Source organism: Myotis daubentonii, chromosome 11 (assembly GCF_963259705.1).
Source record: "Myotis daubentonii chromosome 11, mMyoDau2.1, whole genome shotgun sequence".
Lineage (NCBI taxonomy): Eukaryota > Metazoa > Chordata > Mammalia > Chiroptera > Vespertilionidae > Myotis > Myotis daubentonii.
In genome coordinates, this window is record NC_081850.1 from 7,636,371 (window position 1) to 7,655,264 (window position 18,894).

At 50.6% G+C, this 18,894-nt stretch overlaps 2 protein-coding genes across 8 annotated transcripts in view; both read left to right on the plus strand.

Annotated features, from left to right (window-relative positions):
• The window catches only part of PTCH1 (patched 1), a 75,461-nt gene extending 66,698 nt beyond the window's left edge, over positions 1–8,763 (plus strand). For all 7 annotated transcript variants that reach the window (XM_059656410.1, XM_059656407.1, XM_059656409.1 and 4 more), the window contains 4 exons: positions 2,568–2,667; positions 3,131–3,385; positions 4,934–5,477; positions 5,976–8,763. In XM_059656410.1, the coding sequence (XP_059512393.1) occupies positions 2,568–2,667; positions 3,131–3,385; positions 4,934–5,476 (898 nt within the window). In that variant the 3' untranslated portion in view covers position 5,477; positions 5,976–8,763. The remainder of the gene's footprint in view (positions 1–2,567; positions 2,668–3,130; positions 3,386–4,933; positions 5,478–5,975) is intronic.
• Positions 8,764–17,093: 8,330 nt separating this feature from the next.
• LOC132211817 (developmentally-regulated GTP-binding protein 2-like) lies at positions 17,094–18,365 on the plus strand. Its single transcript, XM_059656414.1, has one exon. It carries the CDS (start codon positions 17,186–17,188, stop codon positions 18,215–18,217), a length of 1,032 nt encoding a protein of 343 aa, XP_059512397.1. The 5' UTR covers positions 17,094–17,185; the 3' UTR covers positions 18,218–18,365.
• Positions 18,366–18,894: the final 529 nt, after the last annotated feature.

An 18,894-nucleotide genomic window follows, 5' to 3' on the forward strand; every position in this document is an offset into this window, starting at 1 on the left:
AGGGATCTGGAGGGAGAAGCCAGCCAGGCTTTCCTGGTGTGTGTGTGTGTGTGTGTGTGTCTTGGGTAGACCTTTGGTTTTCAAGTGCAAAGAAGGAGGTTTTCCGTTTCAGCCAGTTTATTACAGAAAAAACATCAGTGCACGGGTGTGGGGCGTAACCCATCGGGCGGGCGGCTCAGCGTCGCAGAGCCTTCCTAGAACGAGAGGCAGACCTCGGCCCACTGCATGAGAGCGCGCCCTCCCGTCTCGCACCCGTGTGCTGTGAGCTGGCGAGGCGCCCTGTAGAGGCCGTGGATTTCGTTGGGTGGGAAGGTGACTCCTGGGTGGTTCCATTCTGCTGGTGTCCTCAACACAGACTTAATAGTCATGTACCAATGGCCAGTTGGTACATTCTTGTTTGCCAATACCGGATAGATACATGCCTGCACTAGGGTAAGATTTTGTTCTGGGCTTTGTTTTAAGCTCTTAATTTGACTTTTCCTGCATTTCCTTTCCATGCATTTATTTATTCAGGCATTAGTCGTTCATGTTATTTAAAAAAGCCCCTATATCAAAAGACTTTCTCTTCTGTAATTTCTCACTGGACAATGTGACAAGCACCTCACGAGTACCATTTCACACAACAGCAAGTAACAGGGACCCTCCCCCCTCCGTGGAAGTTACGGGAGAGAGGAGTTCACACGCAACTCAAAGCCATGGGGAGCGCAGGGCATGACGGGAACTCAGAGGGCCGAGCTGTCTTGTGGGGGATGCCAAGTGGGCCGCACAGAGGTGACTTGGCCTGAATCTGAGCAAGCAGCTGGGACCCTGGATGGCGGGCAGAGAAGCCCAGCTCTCTCATCTCACCCTGGCTGCCGCTTCTCTCCCAGAGATACCAGAGTTCCTGTTTCAAGCACTTAAAAGGGCTTCCCATTTTCTAGAACTGGATGGATTAACCTGATAAAGCCCTCGCTGGGGTCGCCTAGATGAGCAGACATTGTATACACTAAGCGTCAGCAATCTAATTGGTCTGTTTATTCTATAGTTAGATGGATGGGATGCAAATGTCTTAATGCCTGCTGCTGATGTATGCCTCTGCCTAAAGTTCCCGCAGTTTACATTAGAGCAGGACGCCGGCTGCTTGGCTTTTACTAATGCAGCTCAGAAGTTCCCAGTGTTTACAATAGCTGCGAGGTATTTGTATTTTTATAGGGATTCTCTCTCCTTTCATCTAATGTCGAAACATATATAGAAATGGCAAAGTTTGGTGCCTGTTCTGTTTTATGATCAAGAGGACCATTAACAGAGAGATATTTGCCCTCCCTCTTCCCAGAACATCCTGAGGCGCCCCCCCCCCCCCCACCACCGCAGCCCACTCCCAGCAAAACGGCCTAGAAATCATTAGTTACAGAAACGCCTGCTCGCGTGGCGCCTGCGCCTCCCCAGGTGGAGCGTCCGCCCATGCCTGTCCGGGGAGGACAGGCTTACCTTGGTGTTCACGACCGACCCCAGACTTTAGCCCTCAGTGGTGGGAGAGCAGGGCCACTGGTGCGCTCTCCTACTCCTGCTGCTGCTGCTGCTGCGGCCTTTAGGTTTGAATAGGCTGATGCAAAACAAGGGTATTCAGAGACGCCAAATTGTTCAACAAAAGGTTGGCCACAGAGCAGCCCCATCACTGTGGCCCGCCCTCCCCCCTCCGCCAGCGCCCCAGCAAACACAGAATGGGCAGCGTCTTCTTCGCAGAAAGCTGGGTCCTGGCCTCAGAAAGGTGGCAGTTGTTTGGTTAAACTGGAGCTCGCAGGATTCTAGACAGAGAGTCGCGATGAATGAAAGCGCAGGGAAAGCCTTACCTGACGCCGGAGACTCGGAGATGCCGCGGGGGTGCAGACCGTTTCACAGGGGCCAGCCACTGTGCAGCTGCTGCTCTTCCTCCTGGGCCAGATTGTTCAGATTCTACACCCTCCGCTCCATTTGTTTGCTTCTGCTGGGTTTTCATGGACGGGCCCCTCTGCATTGTGTTTGTGCTTTCAGTCTGCTTGGCCATTCAGTTCGCATTCCATATTTTTGAGTTTGTGTAGCTCAGTGGTTCTCAACCTTCTGGCCCTTTAAATGCAGTTCCTCATGTGGTGACCCAACCATGAAATTATTTTCGTTGCTACTTCATAACTGTCATGTTGCTACTGTTACGAATCGTCATGTAAATATCTGATATGCAGGATGGTCTTAGGCGACCCCTGTGAAAGGGTCGTTCGACCGCCAAAGGGGTCGCGACCCACAGGTTGAGAACCACTGGTGTAGCTCGTTCATAAATAACATGCCATGTCATGAGAGCTCAGCAACTTAACAAACTCATTCTTTTCTTCCTTCATGAACTTCGGGTTGTGCCACGCAGCCCTCAAAATCATAAAGTGGGGGAAATCTGGTCTTGTGCTGATTTGAACCGCAGTTTTGTAACAGCCTTTTCTCCGTGTGGGTCTTGCTCATTTGGGGCTGATGACACGGTGTAGCATTCGGGCAGGTGAATCGTGGCTCAGGTTGTCGTTGCCACAGTTCGCAGTGAGCGCTTCTGTGTCCCTTTCATCCTGAAGGTATTTCTTTGCCGTCCTGGCGATCCTGACGATCCTGGGGGTCCTGAACGGGCTGGTGCTGCTTCCAGTCCTGCTGTCCTTCTTTGGGCCGCACCCTGAGGTCAGTACCCGTGCCGGGCGGAGTGCGAGCGCTGTTTTTCCTGGTGTCGCCCTTAATTTAGGTATTTTAGGTAAATTCCCATTACGGAGGGGTTACTTTTTCAGCAAACATCTCAAGAACTATTGCTTTTTTTCTCTTTAATGCAATAGTTTTGCGCTGGTAGTACTGGTCCTTTTTTGTTTTGTTTTGTTTTGTTTTAACCGTGTGATTGGCACCTCAGTCCTGTCGGCCCATATCAGTACAGCATTTTCCACTCCAGATGGATGTGGGCGGGCAGGAGTGAAAGGTCCGCCGGCCTTGGCAGTGTGAGCGAGGGCGGTGCGCCTGCTCCAGCCGCAGACCTGGGGGTCCTCCCGGTGGTGGCGGGGGGGCGGGCAGGTACAGCCTTGTGGTGAGGGGGACAGAGGCCGGAGCAACAGGCACGTGGGTGATAGCACTTGCAATACGGAGTCCTCTCACACAGGTGTCTCCAGCCAACGGGCTGAGCCGGCTGCCCACGCCCTCCCCCGAGCCACCCCCCAGCGTGGTCCGCTTCGCCGTGCCCCCCGGTCACGCGAACAACGGGTCTGACTCCTCTGACTCGGAGTACAGTTCTCAGACGACGGTGTCGGGCATCAGCGAGGAGCTCCGGCAGTACGAGGCCCAGCAGGGCAGCAGGGGCCCTGCCCGCCAGGTGATCGTGGAGGCCACGGAGAACCCCGTCTTCGCCCGCTCCTCCGTAAGTCCGCCCCGGCAGCCCGCCCTGCTCTGAGCAGCAAGTCTGCCGGACCCGGGAGTTGGGGGTTAGGTGGAGCCATAGGCAGGTGCCAGTATTTGCCTCTTCTGACACTGGAAGTGTCAGTGTCGTGGAGTTGGCTCTCCCGCGGGACACAAAGGCAGAGGCCGTCGCGGGAGGTACACGAAGCAGCGGCTGTACCTTCGGCCTCGGTGCAGTTTGAGCTGAGCGGCGAGGGAGAGGAGGCCTGGCCTCTTTTTTTTTTTTTTTTTTTTTTTTTTAAGCTGCATAGCGTTTTAAAATGATACTTTTAAAAAACAGAGTGGGATTTTTATTGCTAGCTGAAGTGGTCTATTTTTGTTTTCTCTCATTTCTGTTACTTTAATTGCCCTTGGTTACAAAAATATTTCTGTTCTTATTATCTAAGACTTTACCAGGAGCTTTTGTGGCTCCAGGTACATATTCTAGGTGGCGAGAAGCTTAGCCTTAGGTCATTCAGGAAAGCTGGGAGCCCCTTCCCAGGGCCCAGACTCCTCCTCTGCTCCCAGGCTGTCCTCGGCCCCCAGTCCTAGAGCACAGCACACAGGACTTCTCCAAGGCCAGTTCTGCCGCTCAGATTCCCCCCACCGAGGGCCTCCTGCTGTCCCTCCAGGAAATGGGTATTCCAGGCCCGGCCAGAGCACGCCTTCCGTGAAAGAGAGAAGGGCCAACCAAATAACCTAAATTTTCCTCCTCTTGCCCCCCGGGGTGATGCCTGCTGAGCTGCAGTGTGAATCTGGTTTAGTTCAGCGGGAGCCTAAAAATAGGTACAAGCTGAACGACTTTGAAGTTGGTCACGGTCCTTTTGATTGATGTGGCCCCTGTGTGGCTCTCCGCTTTGTATCGAGACCCAGAAGCCGGATTCCTCACCCGCAGGCCGGGCAGCGCGGCCCCGCAGGACCGTCTGCGACGGGGCAGATGCGGGCTGTAGCCACGTGTGGCTGTTGAGCGCGTGAAATGTGGCGAGTGAGACCCAGAGGCTGGGTTTTGACTTTTAGTTCATTTAAATGCAAATAGCTGCATGTCCCTATGGCTGCTGTATGCACCAGAGTATGTATAGATAGTCCTGCCAGGGCCTGGCATCTGGGCGAGCCAGGGCCAGATGCTTAGCCGTTCTCAGAGGAGTTCCGGAGCCGGCCCTCCGGAGCAGGGGGTGTAGGCTGGGAGGGAGGCAGCTCAGAGCCGCTCCGACCACAGCCCTGCGTTTGCGGGCAGCTGTTCTGTGCCCGGCCAGCTGTGCTGGTGAGGCCGAGCCCGAGACGTAGGGTCCGAGTAAGGCGCTCTCTGCCGTGGAGGTTGTCAGAGAACGGGTTTTTCTTTTGTGAGTGGAAGGTCCCTGTTGGCTCCCGGGGCCTCTCCCAGCCCTTTGTGGGGTCGATGGCCTCTGGGTTAAGAAGAGCTGTGTGGGTGGCCAGGCAGGAACCAGGGCCCATGGGGAGGGCTGGGAGCAGCAGGGGGTGCCCGTCCTGGGGTGAGCGCCCCGCCTGCTTTAACCCGCCTCGCCCTCTGCAGGTGGTCCACCCGGAAGCCAGGCATCACCCACCCTCCAGTTCTCGACTGCCACCCCACCTGGACTCAGGGTCCCTGCCACCCGGACGGCCAGGCCCGCAGCCCCAGCGGGAGCCTCCCAGAGAAGGCTTGCGGCCGCCCCCCTACAGACCGCGCAGAGACGCTTTCGAAATTTCTACTGACGGGCATTCTGGCCCGAGCAATAGGGACCGCGTGGGCCCCCGGGGAGCCCGCGCGCACACCCCTCGGCACCCAGTGTTCACTGCCACGGGCGGCTCCGTGCCCAGCTACTGCCAGCCCATCACCACCGTGACGGCCTCGGCGTCCGTGACTGTCGCTGTGCACCCCCCGCCCGCCCCCGGGCGGCACCCCCGAGGGGGGCTGTACCCCGGCTACGAGGACTACCCCCAGCCGGACCCCGGGCTGTTCGAGGACCCCCATGTGCCTTTCAACGTCCGGTGCGAGAGGAGGGGTTCCAAGGTGGAGGTCATAGAGCTGCAGGACATGGAGTGCGAGGAGCGGCCCCGGGGCAGCAGCTCCAGCTGAGGTGCGTGCGGTGGGGGACACAGGGCCAGGCCCCTGCGGTTTCTGGGGCTCGGAGCCCCTGGCATTGGGAAGTCCCAACCTGAACGTCTCTGACCTGACCCCCAAGGCAGGGCTGCCGGGCCCAGGCTCTCATCACTGGGCCACAGTGTTGTCCCAGATTGGGTCTCACCCCCACTCTGAACCCGTTGAGGGTGGTGGACTAACAAAGATGCTAACAGCTGCCCCTTTCACCGATGTTTCAGTCCTGATTCACGTGCCCTACAGGTGTGTGTGATGCATGCATAGCTCAGCGAATGGGCACGAAGTGAGCACACCCGGCACCTGCCCTAAATCAAGGAAAGGGTCCCGACCGGCCCCTGGAAAGCCCGCCGGCCCCAGCCGGCCCCCAACCCTGATCTCTCATACAGAGACTCTACTCTCTTAGCTGTTAGTGTGCTTCGTAAATATGGACTCATAGACTGTTACTTCGTGTGACTTCCTTTTCTTTTTCCTTTCAAAGGGTGAGTAAAATCTGAAGCAAAGAGGCCAAAGATCGGAACGCCCAGCCCCCGCACCCGCGAGGAGAGCGCTGCTCGGAGTCGGGAAGACGCCCTGCACCGGGGTTGCAGTTCGCTGTAACCGGCTGTATTATTTTGTGAAATATTTCTTTAAATATTTAAGAGGTGTACACATCTGTAAATACGAAGGAATGATGTAAAGTCGTGTGGTCTGGCGCTTCCCACTCCGGCCCAGGGTGGGCGGTGGGGCGGCTGCAGCAAGGCCCGCCCTGTTTGTACATTGGTCTCGGTGCCCCAACCAAGCTTAACTTAGTCTTAAATTCCAGCATCTCTTGCTGCTGCTTAAATATTGTATAATTTACCTGTATAATTCTATGCAAATATTGCTTATATAATAGGATTATTTTGTAAAGGTTTCTGTTTAAAATATTTTAAATTTGCATATCACAACCCTGTGGTAGTATGAAATGTTACTGTTAACTTTCGAACACGCTATGCGTGATAATTTTGTTATTGTTTAATGAGCAGATATGAAGAAAGCACGTTAACCCCGGTGGCTTCTAGGTGTAGTTGGGTGCGGCACTCCTGTTGGCTGCATGTGAACGTGTGTGTGATTTCCCCGTGTGCTGTACTGTGATCGTTTGTTCTTGTTTTTCTCTCACTGTCTGTCACCTTAGCGGGCTCTGCCCTGGTCAGGCTGGGAGAGCATTGCCTAGTGCGTGGGGGCTGGCCCTGCCCAAAACATCGCCTTATGCTGTTGTCAGACTCACTTCAAGTCCAAGGCATCTCTTCAGATCCTTGCTGCCATCCAGGCACCCAGCTCGTGCCTCAGGGGAGAGGAGTTCCTTCACACGGATCTGTCGTGGACGTTGGGACCTCAGGGTCTAGAGCTCACGTCTGTTCATCGTCATTATTGTTCAACAGCTAGAGAGCATGCCTCGTGCTGAGCCTCAGCTGGGCATGAGCATGTTGTGCAGCCTTCATTGTGTCTCTCATGACCAATGCACACATAAAAAAAACCCTTAAGAGTGGATTAAAAATGTATTGGAGGTAATGACCCTGCTACAAGGTAGAAAGACCTGTCCATTCTGGGCCCACCATAAACCTAGAGGTGATGTTTTGAGTCCCTACCATTTAAGTTCTCTTTCTCCCTAAATTGCACGGTTGGTTGGGGCTTTCTGGGTCTGTTTGCATCTTTAAAAATAAACAGTGAGCATTCAGTAAGGCGATACGGGGGTCAGAAGTTTGGTAGGATTTAGAAGGATCCTTCTCAATGTGTTTATGTTAACGTGATGGTGCACACTTCCTAACTAAGTTATTTTCTTCTTCTCACCATGATTAGTGTTCTTTCAATGTGACATTTATTGACAAGCAGGAGATGCTCGGTGCACACACTCCACTGAGGATGGAATGGAGGCAGACTTCCCAGCCAGGCATTATTTGTAAAGATTGGCTTCTGTATCCATTCTCTTGTGCGGAGGCTTGGTCTTCCTCAGCTCTTAGCCAGAGACCAGCATGTCGGGGAAGCAGTTGGCATCCCGACGAAGCTACTATAGGCGGGCACAGCTGGCGGCTCCCTCCCGTTGTGCCCTCCTGTTTTACATGGAAAATCTTCCTCGAAAGGCAGCGGCCCCCTGCAGCACCCAGCAGCGCAGTGACCTCAGACCCTACACGCATAACTGTCAGATGCTAATTGGAAGCCACCTGTGGGCCCCAGTTGTGTGTTAATATGCCAGGGGCCCACTGGCCCCCCTGCTACTGTTTGGTGCCTCCCTTAGCCACACTGTCTACCTAACACCCAGCTCTGCTCGGAAAATGTCCATGTCCTGCGTGCAGGAGAGAGATGATGCAAATTCTGAGGTCTGCTTCCCTCTGGCTCGCGGCGTGCCCTTGCTCCTTTCCTGAGCCCAACTCGTGTGGTGCCTGACAGCTTGTCCAGCCCCTGCTTTCTGCTCAGCGTGGAACTTTCTCCGATAGTCACATTGGCAAAGGGAGAACTCGGGGCTGGCAGGCAACTAGAATTTCTCTCCCTTTTTAAAATAGTTTTATTTTGTCTGTCTTGTTTGTTCATTTGGATGTTTTAATTTTTTAAAAGAAATCTTTGCTGATATTTATAATTTTGTATCATAAGAATGTTTTCCTACAGTATTTGTCATGCCAGTTTATAACAAAATGCAGGGATTTTTATTTCTATTGGAAACACTATTACAGCTATGTTTTACTTTGGAACAGAATTTTTATTTGTATAGAGTGCTTACTAATGTTAAATAGTTCAGAGTATATAACATTCTCATTAAGGTCTCATAGTCGGTTTTAGTGTAAGGAGTTTAAAGGAAATAAATATTCAAACTGGGTCTCATTGCCTGCCAATTTTGGTGGAAATGGGTTTGTGTCATTTCAATTACAAAGATAAAAGTATGCCATATAATTTATTTATATGAAAATTTATTTTTGTAGTGTACATAGTAGTCATCAAGTCTTTGACAGAAGTATATTTTTAAAGAATTTATATGTGATGAATCCATAATGTCCGAAACTTCGCTGAGACATGCGTGGGGCACACTTTCCATTGTAAAGTACAGCAAGAAAGAAAGCGTTTAACAGTGTTAAGAGAGGGAGATCGGGTGAATATTCATGCAATTGTGAACTGTGTACTAGTTACCATTTGTGACCTAGTGTGGTTCTCATTTTAAACCTTGGAAGGCAAAAATGTACAAACTCTCTAAATGTTAATGTTCAAACACTGATAGAAATTCTAACATGAATAAAAAATAATATAACTTGTTGGTATGTCTTTGTGTATCGAATGTTTTTTTTTAAATATATTTTATTGATTTTTTACAGAGAGGAAGGGAGAGAGATAGAGAGTTAGAAACATCGATGAGAGAGAAACATCGATCAGCTGCCTCCTGCACATCTCCTACTGGGGATATGCCCGCAACCCAGGTACATGCCCTTGACCGGAATCGAACCTGGGACCTTTCAGTCCGCAGGCCGACGCTCTATCCACTGAGCCAAACCGGTTTCGGCAATCGAATGTTTTTTAAGTGAAATACTCTGCGAAGGCAGTGAGGGTGTCAGGCCATCGGGAACGTGGTGGTTTCGTCTAACGCAGCGGTTCTCAACCTGTGGGTCGTGACCCCTTTGGGGGTGGAACGACCCTTTCACAGGGCTCGCCTAAGACCATCAGAAAACATATAATTACTTATTTTTGTGATTAATCACTATGCTTTGATTATGTTCAATTTGTAACAATGAAATTGGGGGTCACCACAACACGAGGAACTGTATTAAAGGGTCGCAGCATTAGGAAGGTTGAGAACCACTGCTCTAACAAGCATCCATCTGCTCTACTTCACGGAGGTATTAGTGATACAAAGAGTTCCACGTGTCTATTTCCTGAGACCAAGGAACTTCTTCAATTACCTTTCAAAGTGGCCCCTTCTGTCATCTCTTTAACATCCTTTTTATGTGATGCCTAATAACTAGAGGGAATACTTATAAAGACATATTCAATGATGATTAAAATAAATGAAGGTGTCATACAGTGTGTATGGTATGATTGTACCTTATCTGCAGCCCTGGAGGAAAGTCAGGCCAGGGGCACCCCGTTTGAGGGCTGGGAGCGTGTGCTGAGAGGTCAGCAGCCTGAGCCCACAGCCAGCCTCCTGCTTTTGTCAAGACTTATCAGAAGACAGATCCTCATTCATGTGCAGATTGTCTGTGGCTACGAGGACAAGGGTTGAGTAGTTGAGACAAATGATACGGCCTACAAAGCCTAAGATATTTACTAACTGACCCTTAAAGCATTTGCCGATCCATTTTATGACAAGACTGTCATAGCAGGTGTTGCTCACGCATTACGGGGTCCATGGAGAGGCCGCACTGGCCGCCGTGGAAGCTGGCTAGAAAAGCAGGATCGGGGCTGCCCCAGACCAACTGAATCCAAATTCCAGGAATGCTTTCATGAGCTGTCTCGGTGGTTCCAGTGCATCAACAGAGGTGATCCCTGAGTTTCTTCCAGTTGATTGTGGCCATGATTCTATCATCTGACTCGGGCTACACGGCCAATGCAGGCTAGACCAGGAGCCGGTGCAGGCTAGACCCAGAGCTAATGCAGGCTAGACCTAGAGCTAATGCAGGCTAGACCCAGAGCTAATGCAGGCTAGACCCAGAGCTAATGCAGGCTATACCAGGAGCCAGTGCAGGCTAGATCAGGAGCCAGTGCAGGCTAGACCTAGAGCTAATGCAGGCTAGACCTAGAGCTAATGCAGGCTAGACCTGGAGCCGGTGCAGCCTAGACGTGGAAACATGGGGGTCCTGACTCCTCTGGTCTTTCCAGAGAAACACATGCTCATTGGAGTCCAGAGAGACGGATTCCCTTTCTGATGCTCTGCCGCCGCCGTGGGGCAGGACCTCAGTGGAGGGGGTGGGCTGCTGACCTGACGGGCAGGGGAGGGAGGTCCACACCCGGCCAGACCCTCTTCCGTTGACCCAGTCGGACTTGAAACCTTGGGGCCCCTGTATCCTCCTCTTTGTGTGCCCCCCACCGACTTGTGGAGGTGAAATGGTGGTTGTGAAGAGTCCGGACCAGAGGGAGCATTAAGAGTCCAGTGAGAACCACCCGTGTGGCCCCCGCACTGTGTTCTGGCTCAATCACCAACTCTCAGCCTCCTACAGGCCCACCTCTAAGGCGACAGGAGCCTTATGGGAAGGTTTTGACCTGAACGAGACCCTTGAGGCATTCGAGGTTTACAGTAAACTGAACAAGGAGGGAGATGCTTGTCAATGGATACTTTACGTGGAAAAGAAAATTATTAAGCAGGGTTTCTGCCTTATGACCTCATCTTCCTGCCTCCTCGGATAGAGCCAGCAATCTGTTTCTAAGCCCTTCAGGAGTGAAGTGCATATTCACTGCTCACCTGGCTCAGGCAAAAGTCGTGGAGGAACCTGCACTCCCTGAAACTGAACATAGGAAATATTGGTTGCACTCACTGGAATTCAAATTCAGAGACACTTTCTTTTAAATGTGCTTTATTCCACCAAAATGACCATTCATTGCCATCTAATCACAGTCTTCATAAATTACATGTACCTGAGTAAGTTAGCTTAGCTCTCCTGTTGGCTCAGGGAGAAGTTTTTAATCAGACCTGTGTCCCCAAATCCACCATATTTATTCAGGACTTGGGTAAACACAAGGCCCCATTTTTTTTGGCACCGCGGGCATATTTAACAGCTCCGGGAATGCCGCGTGCTGCTCCGCCTCGGGCAGCAGCCACGTGGATGTAAAAGCAGGTGTTTCATTTTTGGTAACTGGCAACTGACCTCCCAAAAGGAAAAGTGGAGATGACCTATTAATCATCTAGAAAGAATATTTGCCAACTTTTAATTACTTTTCGTGAAGGCTGCACCTAACGAGAACACGCCTCGAACATCAATCTATTTCGTTGTTCACATCGTTGTGATGGAGGCACGCTGGACGCCATCTCCTGCACAGGCCCTGCCGGGAAGTCACAGCCTCGGCCCGGACGCTGCGGGCACGGTCTGCAGCCTCCTCCATAGGGATTCCCTTTCGTGAGGCAGAGGGAACGGGCCTCTCAGCTGAGATGCTGTGAAAGGGACCGACCTCGTAGAGAGCATTTGCCCTTCGAGCAGTGCCACCCAAAAGCCGCAACCACATAGTCAGCTGACCCTTCCGTGCCTTTTTCCCGGAATGTTCTCCTCATTCCTCTGCTTCCCCTCCACAGCCCCGGAGGCTGAGAGTACAGGAGTGGGAGGTGTAAGCCACCAGCAAGGCAGGAAATAGGCAGGTAACAGGTCACACTAACGCAAGCCCAGGAAACACAGGTCCACTGCACCATTTTGTACACAACGGCAGCAGCTGGGCTTCTCCCAGAGGGGATGGCAGGGCAGGAGGGGTGAGGACCTGTTTTACTTTTATAAAGAAAATAATCACGTAGATGGGGCAGAAATTGATGAGCAAGTTCTGGCTGGTGGGTTATTATATAATAATGAGGATTGCAGCATTACGCCCAAGTCAAGATGCCAAAGAAAAATCTTGGTAATTACCAAGTTCAATCAGCAGCAGCGGTAGGTAGACTCCCGTCGAGAGCCCGTTTTGCGGCAAGGGAAGCAAGATGAGGCAGGACCAGAAGAGCAGATGCTCTCTGCTGAGGACTGAGAGAGAGAACAGCCACCCAGCAGAGGGGCCACGGTCAGGCGTCCAGAATGTGAGGCCGACACTGGAGAAGACAAAGTACCACCCAGACCAGGAAAAGCCCATTAAAATGACGAAGGAAGACAAGAGTGGAATGGGGTGCCAAGAGACAGTCAAAGACCTTTTCCTTCAAAACATCCTCGGGCGGCCGGAGCAGCTGCCAACCCATAATACTTGAGTATTGTGGCTGCTGACGTGTCAGTCAGCACACCTGGGCCTTCTATCAATGGATGCTTTTCTCTCTTCCTATACAGCTCGCGCCTCACGTGGCGTTAGGGAAGGTTATCACAAAGCATTGGAGTTTGTCGTGAACCCTGGAAGCTGAATGAGACCTTTGCCCTCTTGCATCCAAGGAATCTGGAGACGTGATGTGACATGCCTGCCATTAGCCAACTCCTCAGGAGTCAAGTTGGTTTAGAACCCGGATCAGTCCAGTCTGGTGTTTCTATTCTCTCTTATTGCCCGCATTCCCCCCACCCCACTTGTTTCACATGTTAACTTCCAAGGTATGGGTGATGGCTGTCTACACAGCTACTGTAGCTAAAGAGTCCCTGGGCCTCTCAGCCACCACCTATACATACATGACCGTGTGCACACAGACCAAAGGCAGAGAGCTGCAATGGGGGGGAAGCAATTAGCAGATCTCTGAATTATGCTTCTGATTACACTCAAATTCCAAAAGCTAATTGGTTAAAATGTTCCTCCTTAATTAGAAGCAATTAATATGTGAAACTAGGTTTGCATTTCACAAGAGAGTTTGCATTTCATGATCGAAATCTCAGAGTTCATTCAGTAATGGTCTCTAATGGCCTGTAATCATGAAGCCCACACAATCAAGGTGGGATTTTCAAAGTGTGAGTAAGGGAGGGTGCCTGGATTTACGAACTGTTCTTCCCCTGCCGAGGGCATGGCCTGCATCCGCCTCGGACTGCGAAACACACGTGCACGCACGTGCTTGCCCAAACACACCCAGGGCGCAAGAGGTCCTGACCTGTCAACTTTGACCCCTTCTGAACTTACTCCCCTCTCCTCTCATTCTCTCGAGGCTTGTCCTCTCTGAGAGCGCTCTCTCGCATCAAGGCCAATCGAGGTCCACCCAGAAAGCAGGTTCGAATGCTGGAGCCCCACCCACAGTACCGGTTAAAAAGCAAACCTTACTGGTTTTCGTGCAATCCGCGTCAGGCCATGCATAGGCCATCTCACCAGACAAATCCAATACACACGATCTCAACAGAGATGCAAAATGAGGAGGGCAGAGTGCTAGAATGCAGGAGGCATCAGAAAAGACGAGGAAGGGGCGGGGCAGGGCAGTAAGGAAAAGAAGGAAGCAGCAGAGAAATCCAAATGACAAAAGTGAATTAAGAAAGAGAGAGGAAAAGGAAAGCAGAGTTGAGGCCCTGACAGGAACTCCTCACCGCACACCACAGTCATTTCCTGGGAATGGTGGTTTTCTGAGCCACCAAGTGGGAGGCAGATTGTAAAGAAAGGGCGCCTTGCTTTCTCGCTGCCTGGCCGTCGTGGTGGCTGCTCTCGGCCGGGGGCCGCCTCCTACCTGAGGCAGGAAGATGGTGGCCACAAAGAAGACAAAAGTCCCAGGAGTTGGTCATTCTAGAGCAGGGGTGGGCAAACTTTTTGACTCGAGGGCCACAATGGGTTCTTAAACTGGACCGGAGGGCCGGAACCAAAGCATGGATGGAGTGTTTGTGTGAACTAATATAAATTCAAAGTAAACATCATTACATAAAAGGGTACGGTCTTTTTTTTTTTTTAGTTTTATTCATTTCAAACGGGCCGTAGTTTGCCCACGGCTGCTCTAGACTCAACTTGTTATGAAAAGTGGGAAGTACGTGCGGGGGTCCGAGCAGGCAGTGAAAATGACCAGGCAAAGCAAAACTGCTTATCCTGGGCAGCCACTGCCCCGCCTCCAGGAAATCTGGAACAGCGTTCTACGCTGTGTTGGCCAAGCCTGGTGCCCATCACTACGGCGCAAGGATATTGAATTGGGCACAGCGTGCGGAGAAGACTCCCGAGCATGCACAATGGCTGCTGCTGAGGCAGGTGATTCTGGTGACACTAGAAGCACGCCAGGACAGACCGGCGGGGAGCAGATCATGCAAGACTCTCTTCCATAAAACTGGCCGAGCTGGGCCTGGCCCTGTGGTTCAGTTGGTTGAAGCGTTGTCCCATGCACCGAAGGTTGCAAGTTTGATTCCCAATCAAGGGCACATACCTAGGTTGCAGGTTCGATCCCTGGTCAGTGTGTGTGGGAGGCAACCATTCGAAGTTTCTCTCACACATTGATGTTTCTCTCTCTATTTTCTCTTTTCTAAAAATCAATAAATATATCCTCGAGTGAGGAATAAAAAAAATGCCCAGAGCTTGATTTAAATACACACACACACACACACACACACACACACACACACACACACACGAACAGTGCCTTTGTTTTATGTTACTTTTTCCCACTGTCATCCTTTCATTTTCCAAAATCTTAGAGTGATGATGTCTTTAGAGCAGGGGTTAGCCAACTATAGCCTACAGGCCCAAACCCAAGCACCACTTATTTTTGTAAATAAAGTTTTATTAGAATACTGCTATGCCTATTCATTTCTGTATTATCCATGTTTTACATGCTACAACAGCACAGTTGAATCGTTGTGACAGAGACCATATAGCCTACAGCGCCTCAAATATCTACTACCCAGCCTTTTAAAGAAAACATTTTCCAGGCCTGATTTAGCGTAGAAACCCTCCAGACGGGACCAGGTATCCACTTAGAGCCACTGCACAGACAAATGGTGCTGTTTCTTGTTATTTCTCAACACACTTATTCCTCCCTCAACCTGGACTGAACATTCATCCCCGAAACAGACACCTGGCTCACCCTGTCATCGAATTCAGGTCTTTGTTAAAATGTCACTGTCTAGGCGGGGAGGGTGGAGGGGGGAGGTCCTGCTCACCCAGCTTAAAATAGCAAATGCAAGCCCCACATCCTCTCTCCCTTTTCTACCTCATTTTAGTAGGAGCTACCAGCCTCTATATTTTGCCAACTCATTTGCTTATGGTCTATCTTACCTTCCTAGAATGTCAGCGCTTTGAAGACAGGGATTTGGGCTATGGTATTCACTACTGTACCCTGAGGTCTAGAATGGTCCCTGGAACATTTACTATGGCAGTTGTGAAAACAATGAACCCTAAAAAGTAACTATAGTTACCCCTGTTTCACAGATGAGGAAACTAAGACTCTCTGAGGTTAAAAGACCTGCTAGAGATTACAGTGCAAGTAAGGGGAAGAACTGGTCATGGATTCCGGAGCCTCTGGGCTTAAGCACTGCTGACGGGAACCGTTTCCATGGCTACTGTTTGCCTTTACTGTTCATTCATTCCGCAGCTGGTTATTAAGCAGAGCACCCTCTCGAGAGCCAGGCACCATTCTAGATTCTGTGTAGGATAAAAAGAGAAATATGACCATAGTCCCTGACATGAAGAACCTTAAAATCTATTTCTGTCTCTCTACAAATACATATAAACATAAAGACACGTGTGCATTTTTGGTTCGCTCTCCTTTTTTTATTAAAATATTTTTATTGATTTCAGAGAGGAAGGGAGAGAGAGAGAGAGAGAGAGAGAGAGAGAGAGATCAATGATGAGAGAGAATCATTGATCAGCTGCCTTCTGCACATCCCACAATGGGGATTGAGCCTGCAACCCTGGCATGTGCCCTGACCGGGAATCGAACCCTGACCTCCTGGTTCATAGGTCAACGCTCAACCACTGAGCCACGCTGGCTGGGTGGTTTGATCTACTTTTTATTGTGGAAAAGTCACAAACACACACAAACAGAGCATAGAATAATGAACCCCAATAATATTCCTCCAATTCTATTTTTTGTCAGTTCTCCTTCAATTTTTTATTGTTTGATGGAGTATTCAAACACAAATTTCAGGCACCATGCCATTTCACCTGCAGATACTTCAACATATGTTTCTAACTGACAAAAGCTTTCTTAAAAAAAAAAACATAACCACCCTGCTATTATTACACCAAAAAGAATTAACAATAATTCCTTCATATCACATAATACCTAGTTCATATTCAAATCTCCCTGATTGTTAAAAGATGACTTTGTGTGTTTTATTTTCCCCTATTTTTGATGCAAATGTTTCTATAAGAAACCAGTTTTGTTTTATTTTGAAACAAAGAGAACAACAATCATTTTTAATATTTTAAAAATAAATATGTTAGATAAATTAAGATACACATGAACTATTATAATATGGAATACAATATATCATTTCTAAAAAGTAATAAATTAAGCAAAACAGGGCTCAAATGAATGGATAGGTCAGGAAAGATGTCCTGGAGGAGTTGGCATTTGACTTTGGCCTTGAAGGATAGGGTTTCAGCAGACAGAAATTGTGGGATGGCCATTATCAGTAGAAGAAAGAGCCCGAGCTAAGCCCCAGAGGAGAAGATAGTGAGATGTGTCTGAAAAGTGGGGGGGCCATCTGATTGGAGTACACGCCACCCATGAGCTGTGCTTCTCTGAGTAGAGGTCGGAGGGCTAGTAGCTCCAACATCACCTGGGAAACTGCTAGAAATGTAAACTCACAGGCCCCACCCCATCCCACTGAGTCAGGATTCTGTGTCTTAAGCTCTCCAGGTGACCCTTCAGTTCCCCAAAGTTTAAGAAGTGCTGCATGGACACAGTAGGACACGCGAGAAGGTGACCTTGAAACCTAGTCTAAAGACCGAAACAGGTATGCCTCTTGAAGACTGTTGAACAGACACCTGACCTTGGCTGTGTTTTAGAGCTCTGGAGGGGGGGCGGTGAGAGAAAGGACGGATGGAAAGAGAACCTGAACGAATAGCCGAGCGCTGGCGCCAGAGGAAGCTGTAATCCGTGGGCTTCCGGGCACACGCTGCGTGGCCGCCACAGGCCGGGGTTCTGGAGCCGCCGCCGAGTCAGGGCGCCCTGAGCAGAGCGCGGCCATGGGGATCCTGGAGAAGATCTCCGAGATGGAGAAGGAGGTGGCTCGGACGCAGAAGAACAAGGCCACCGAATACCACCTGGGCTTGCTGAAAGCAAAACTGGCCAAGTATCGGGCCCAGCTCCTAGAACCATCCAAATCGGCCTCATCCAAAGGAGAGGGCTTCGATGTCATGAAGTCGGGCGACGCCCGTGTGGCACTGATTGGATCTCCCTCTGTGGGTAAGTCCACCTTCTTGAGTCTAATGACCTCCACAGCCAGTGAAGCCGCGTCCTATGAGTTCACGACCCTGCCGTGTATCCCAGGGGTCATTGAATACAAAGGAGCCGACATCCAGCTCTTGGACCTTCCTGGAATCGTTGAAGGCGCAGCACAAGGGAAAGGCCGTGGCCGGCAGGTGATCGCTGCGGCACGCACAGCTGACGTCGTCATCATGATGCTGGATGCCACCAAGGGAGAGGTGCAGAGGTCTCTGCTGGAGAAGGAACCGGAGTCGGTGGGCATCCGCCTCAACAAGCACAAGCCTAACATCTACTTCAAGCCCAAGAAAGGCGGCGGCATCTCCTTTAATTCGACAGTCACGCTCACCCAGTGCTCAGAAAAGCTGGTGCAGCTGATCCTGCACGAGTACAAGATCCTCAATGCAGAAGTGCTCTTCCGAGAGGATTGCTCCCCGGACGAGTTCATCGACGTGATTGTGGGCAACCGGGTGTACATGCCCTGCTTGTATGTTTATAACAAAATTGACCAGATCTCGATGGAAGAAGTGGATCGCCTAGCTCGGAAACCCAACAGTGTGGTCATCAGCTGTGGCATGAAGCTGAGCCTGGACTACTTGCTTGAAATGCTTTGGGAATACTTGGCTCTGACCTGCATCTACACCAAGAAGAGAGGACAGAGGCCGGACTTCACAGATGCCATCATCCTCCGGAGAGGGGCCTCCGTGGAGCATGTGTGCCACCGCATCCACCGGTCGCTTGCCAGCCAGTTCAAGGCACCAGCACCAAGTACAGCCCGCAGCGGGTGGGCCTGACCCACACCATGGAGCACGAAGATGTCATCCAGATTGTCAAGAAGTAGCCTGGGCCGGGCCTGGCCACCCACCTGTCTCCCTGGGGAGTCGGACCCAATGGGACACACTGAAGCCCAAACAGGAAGAATACAAATACATGTATTCTGGGGGGGGGGGGGCGGGGGGAAGAAAGAGAACCTGAATGTAGGAAAAGCGAGGAGGTTTTCACAGTGGCTGTGAAATGAAATGATAGAAGCATCTTACTGTTTGTTTCCCAACATCCATTCACTCTTTGGGTCCCCATTAACTCAATTTTCTTCTGAAGAAATCATCTTTTTCCCCACTCTCAGACTATTTGCTTCAGGGATAGTTGCCTTCATCCCAGGGTCCAGGGTTGATCATGTGGCTCAGACCACCCCAAAAGAGAATCACATCTGGCACGGTGATCGGTTTGAGGATGGGAGCATGAACCAATCAGGATCTGTCAGATGTGAGGCTGTCTGAGACTTCTGAGAGCAGATGCAATAAGTGCTTTCCCTAAGGAATGCGCAGCCTTTCTGTGAGGGGAGGAGGAGTGAGCTGTTCTGAGAAAGGAGCCAATAGAGCAGAAGGCAGAGCCAATGAAGGAAGAAGTCCAAACTGGTTACAATATTTGAACCCTGGATCAAGCTAGACCTAAAGCTAAATCTAGTCCTGAA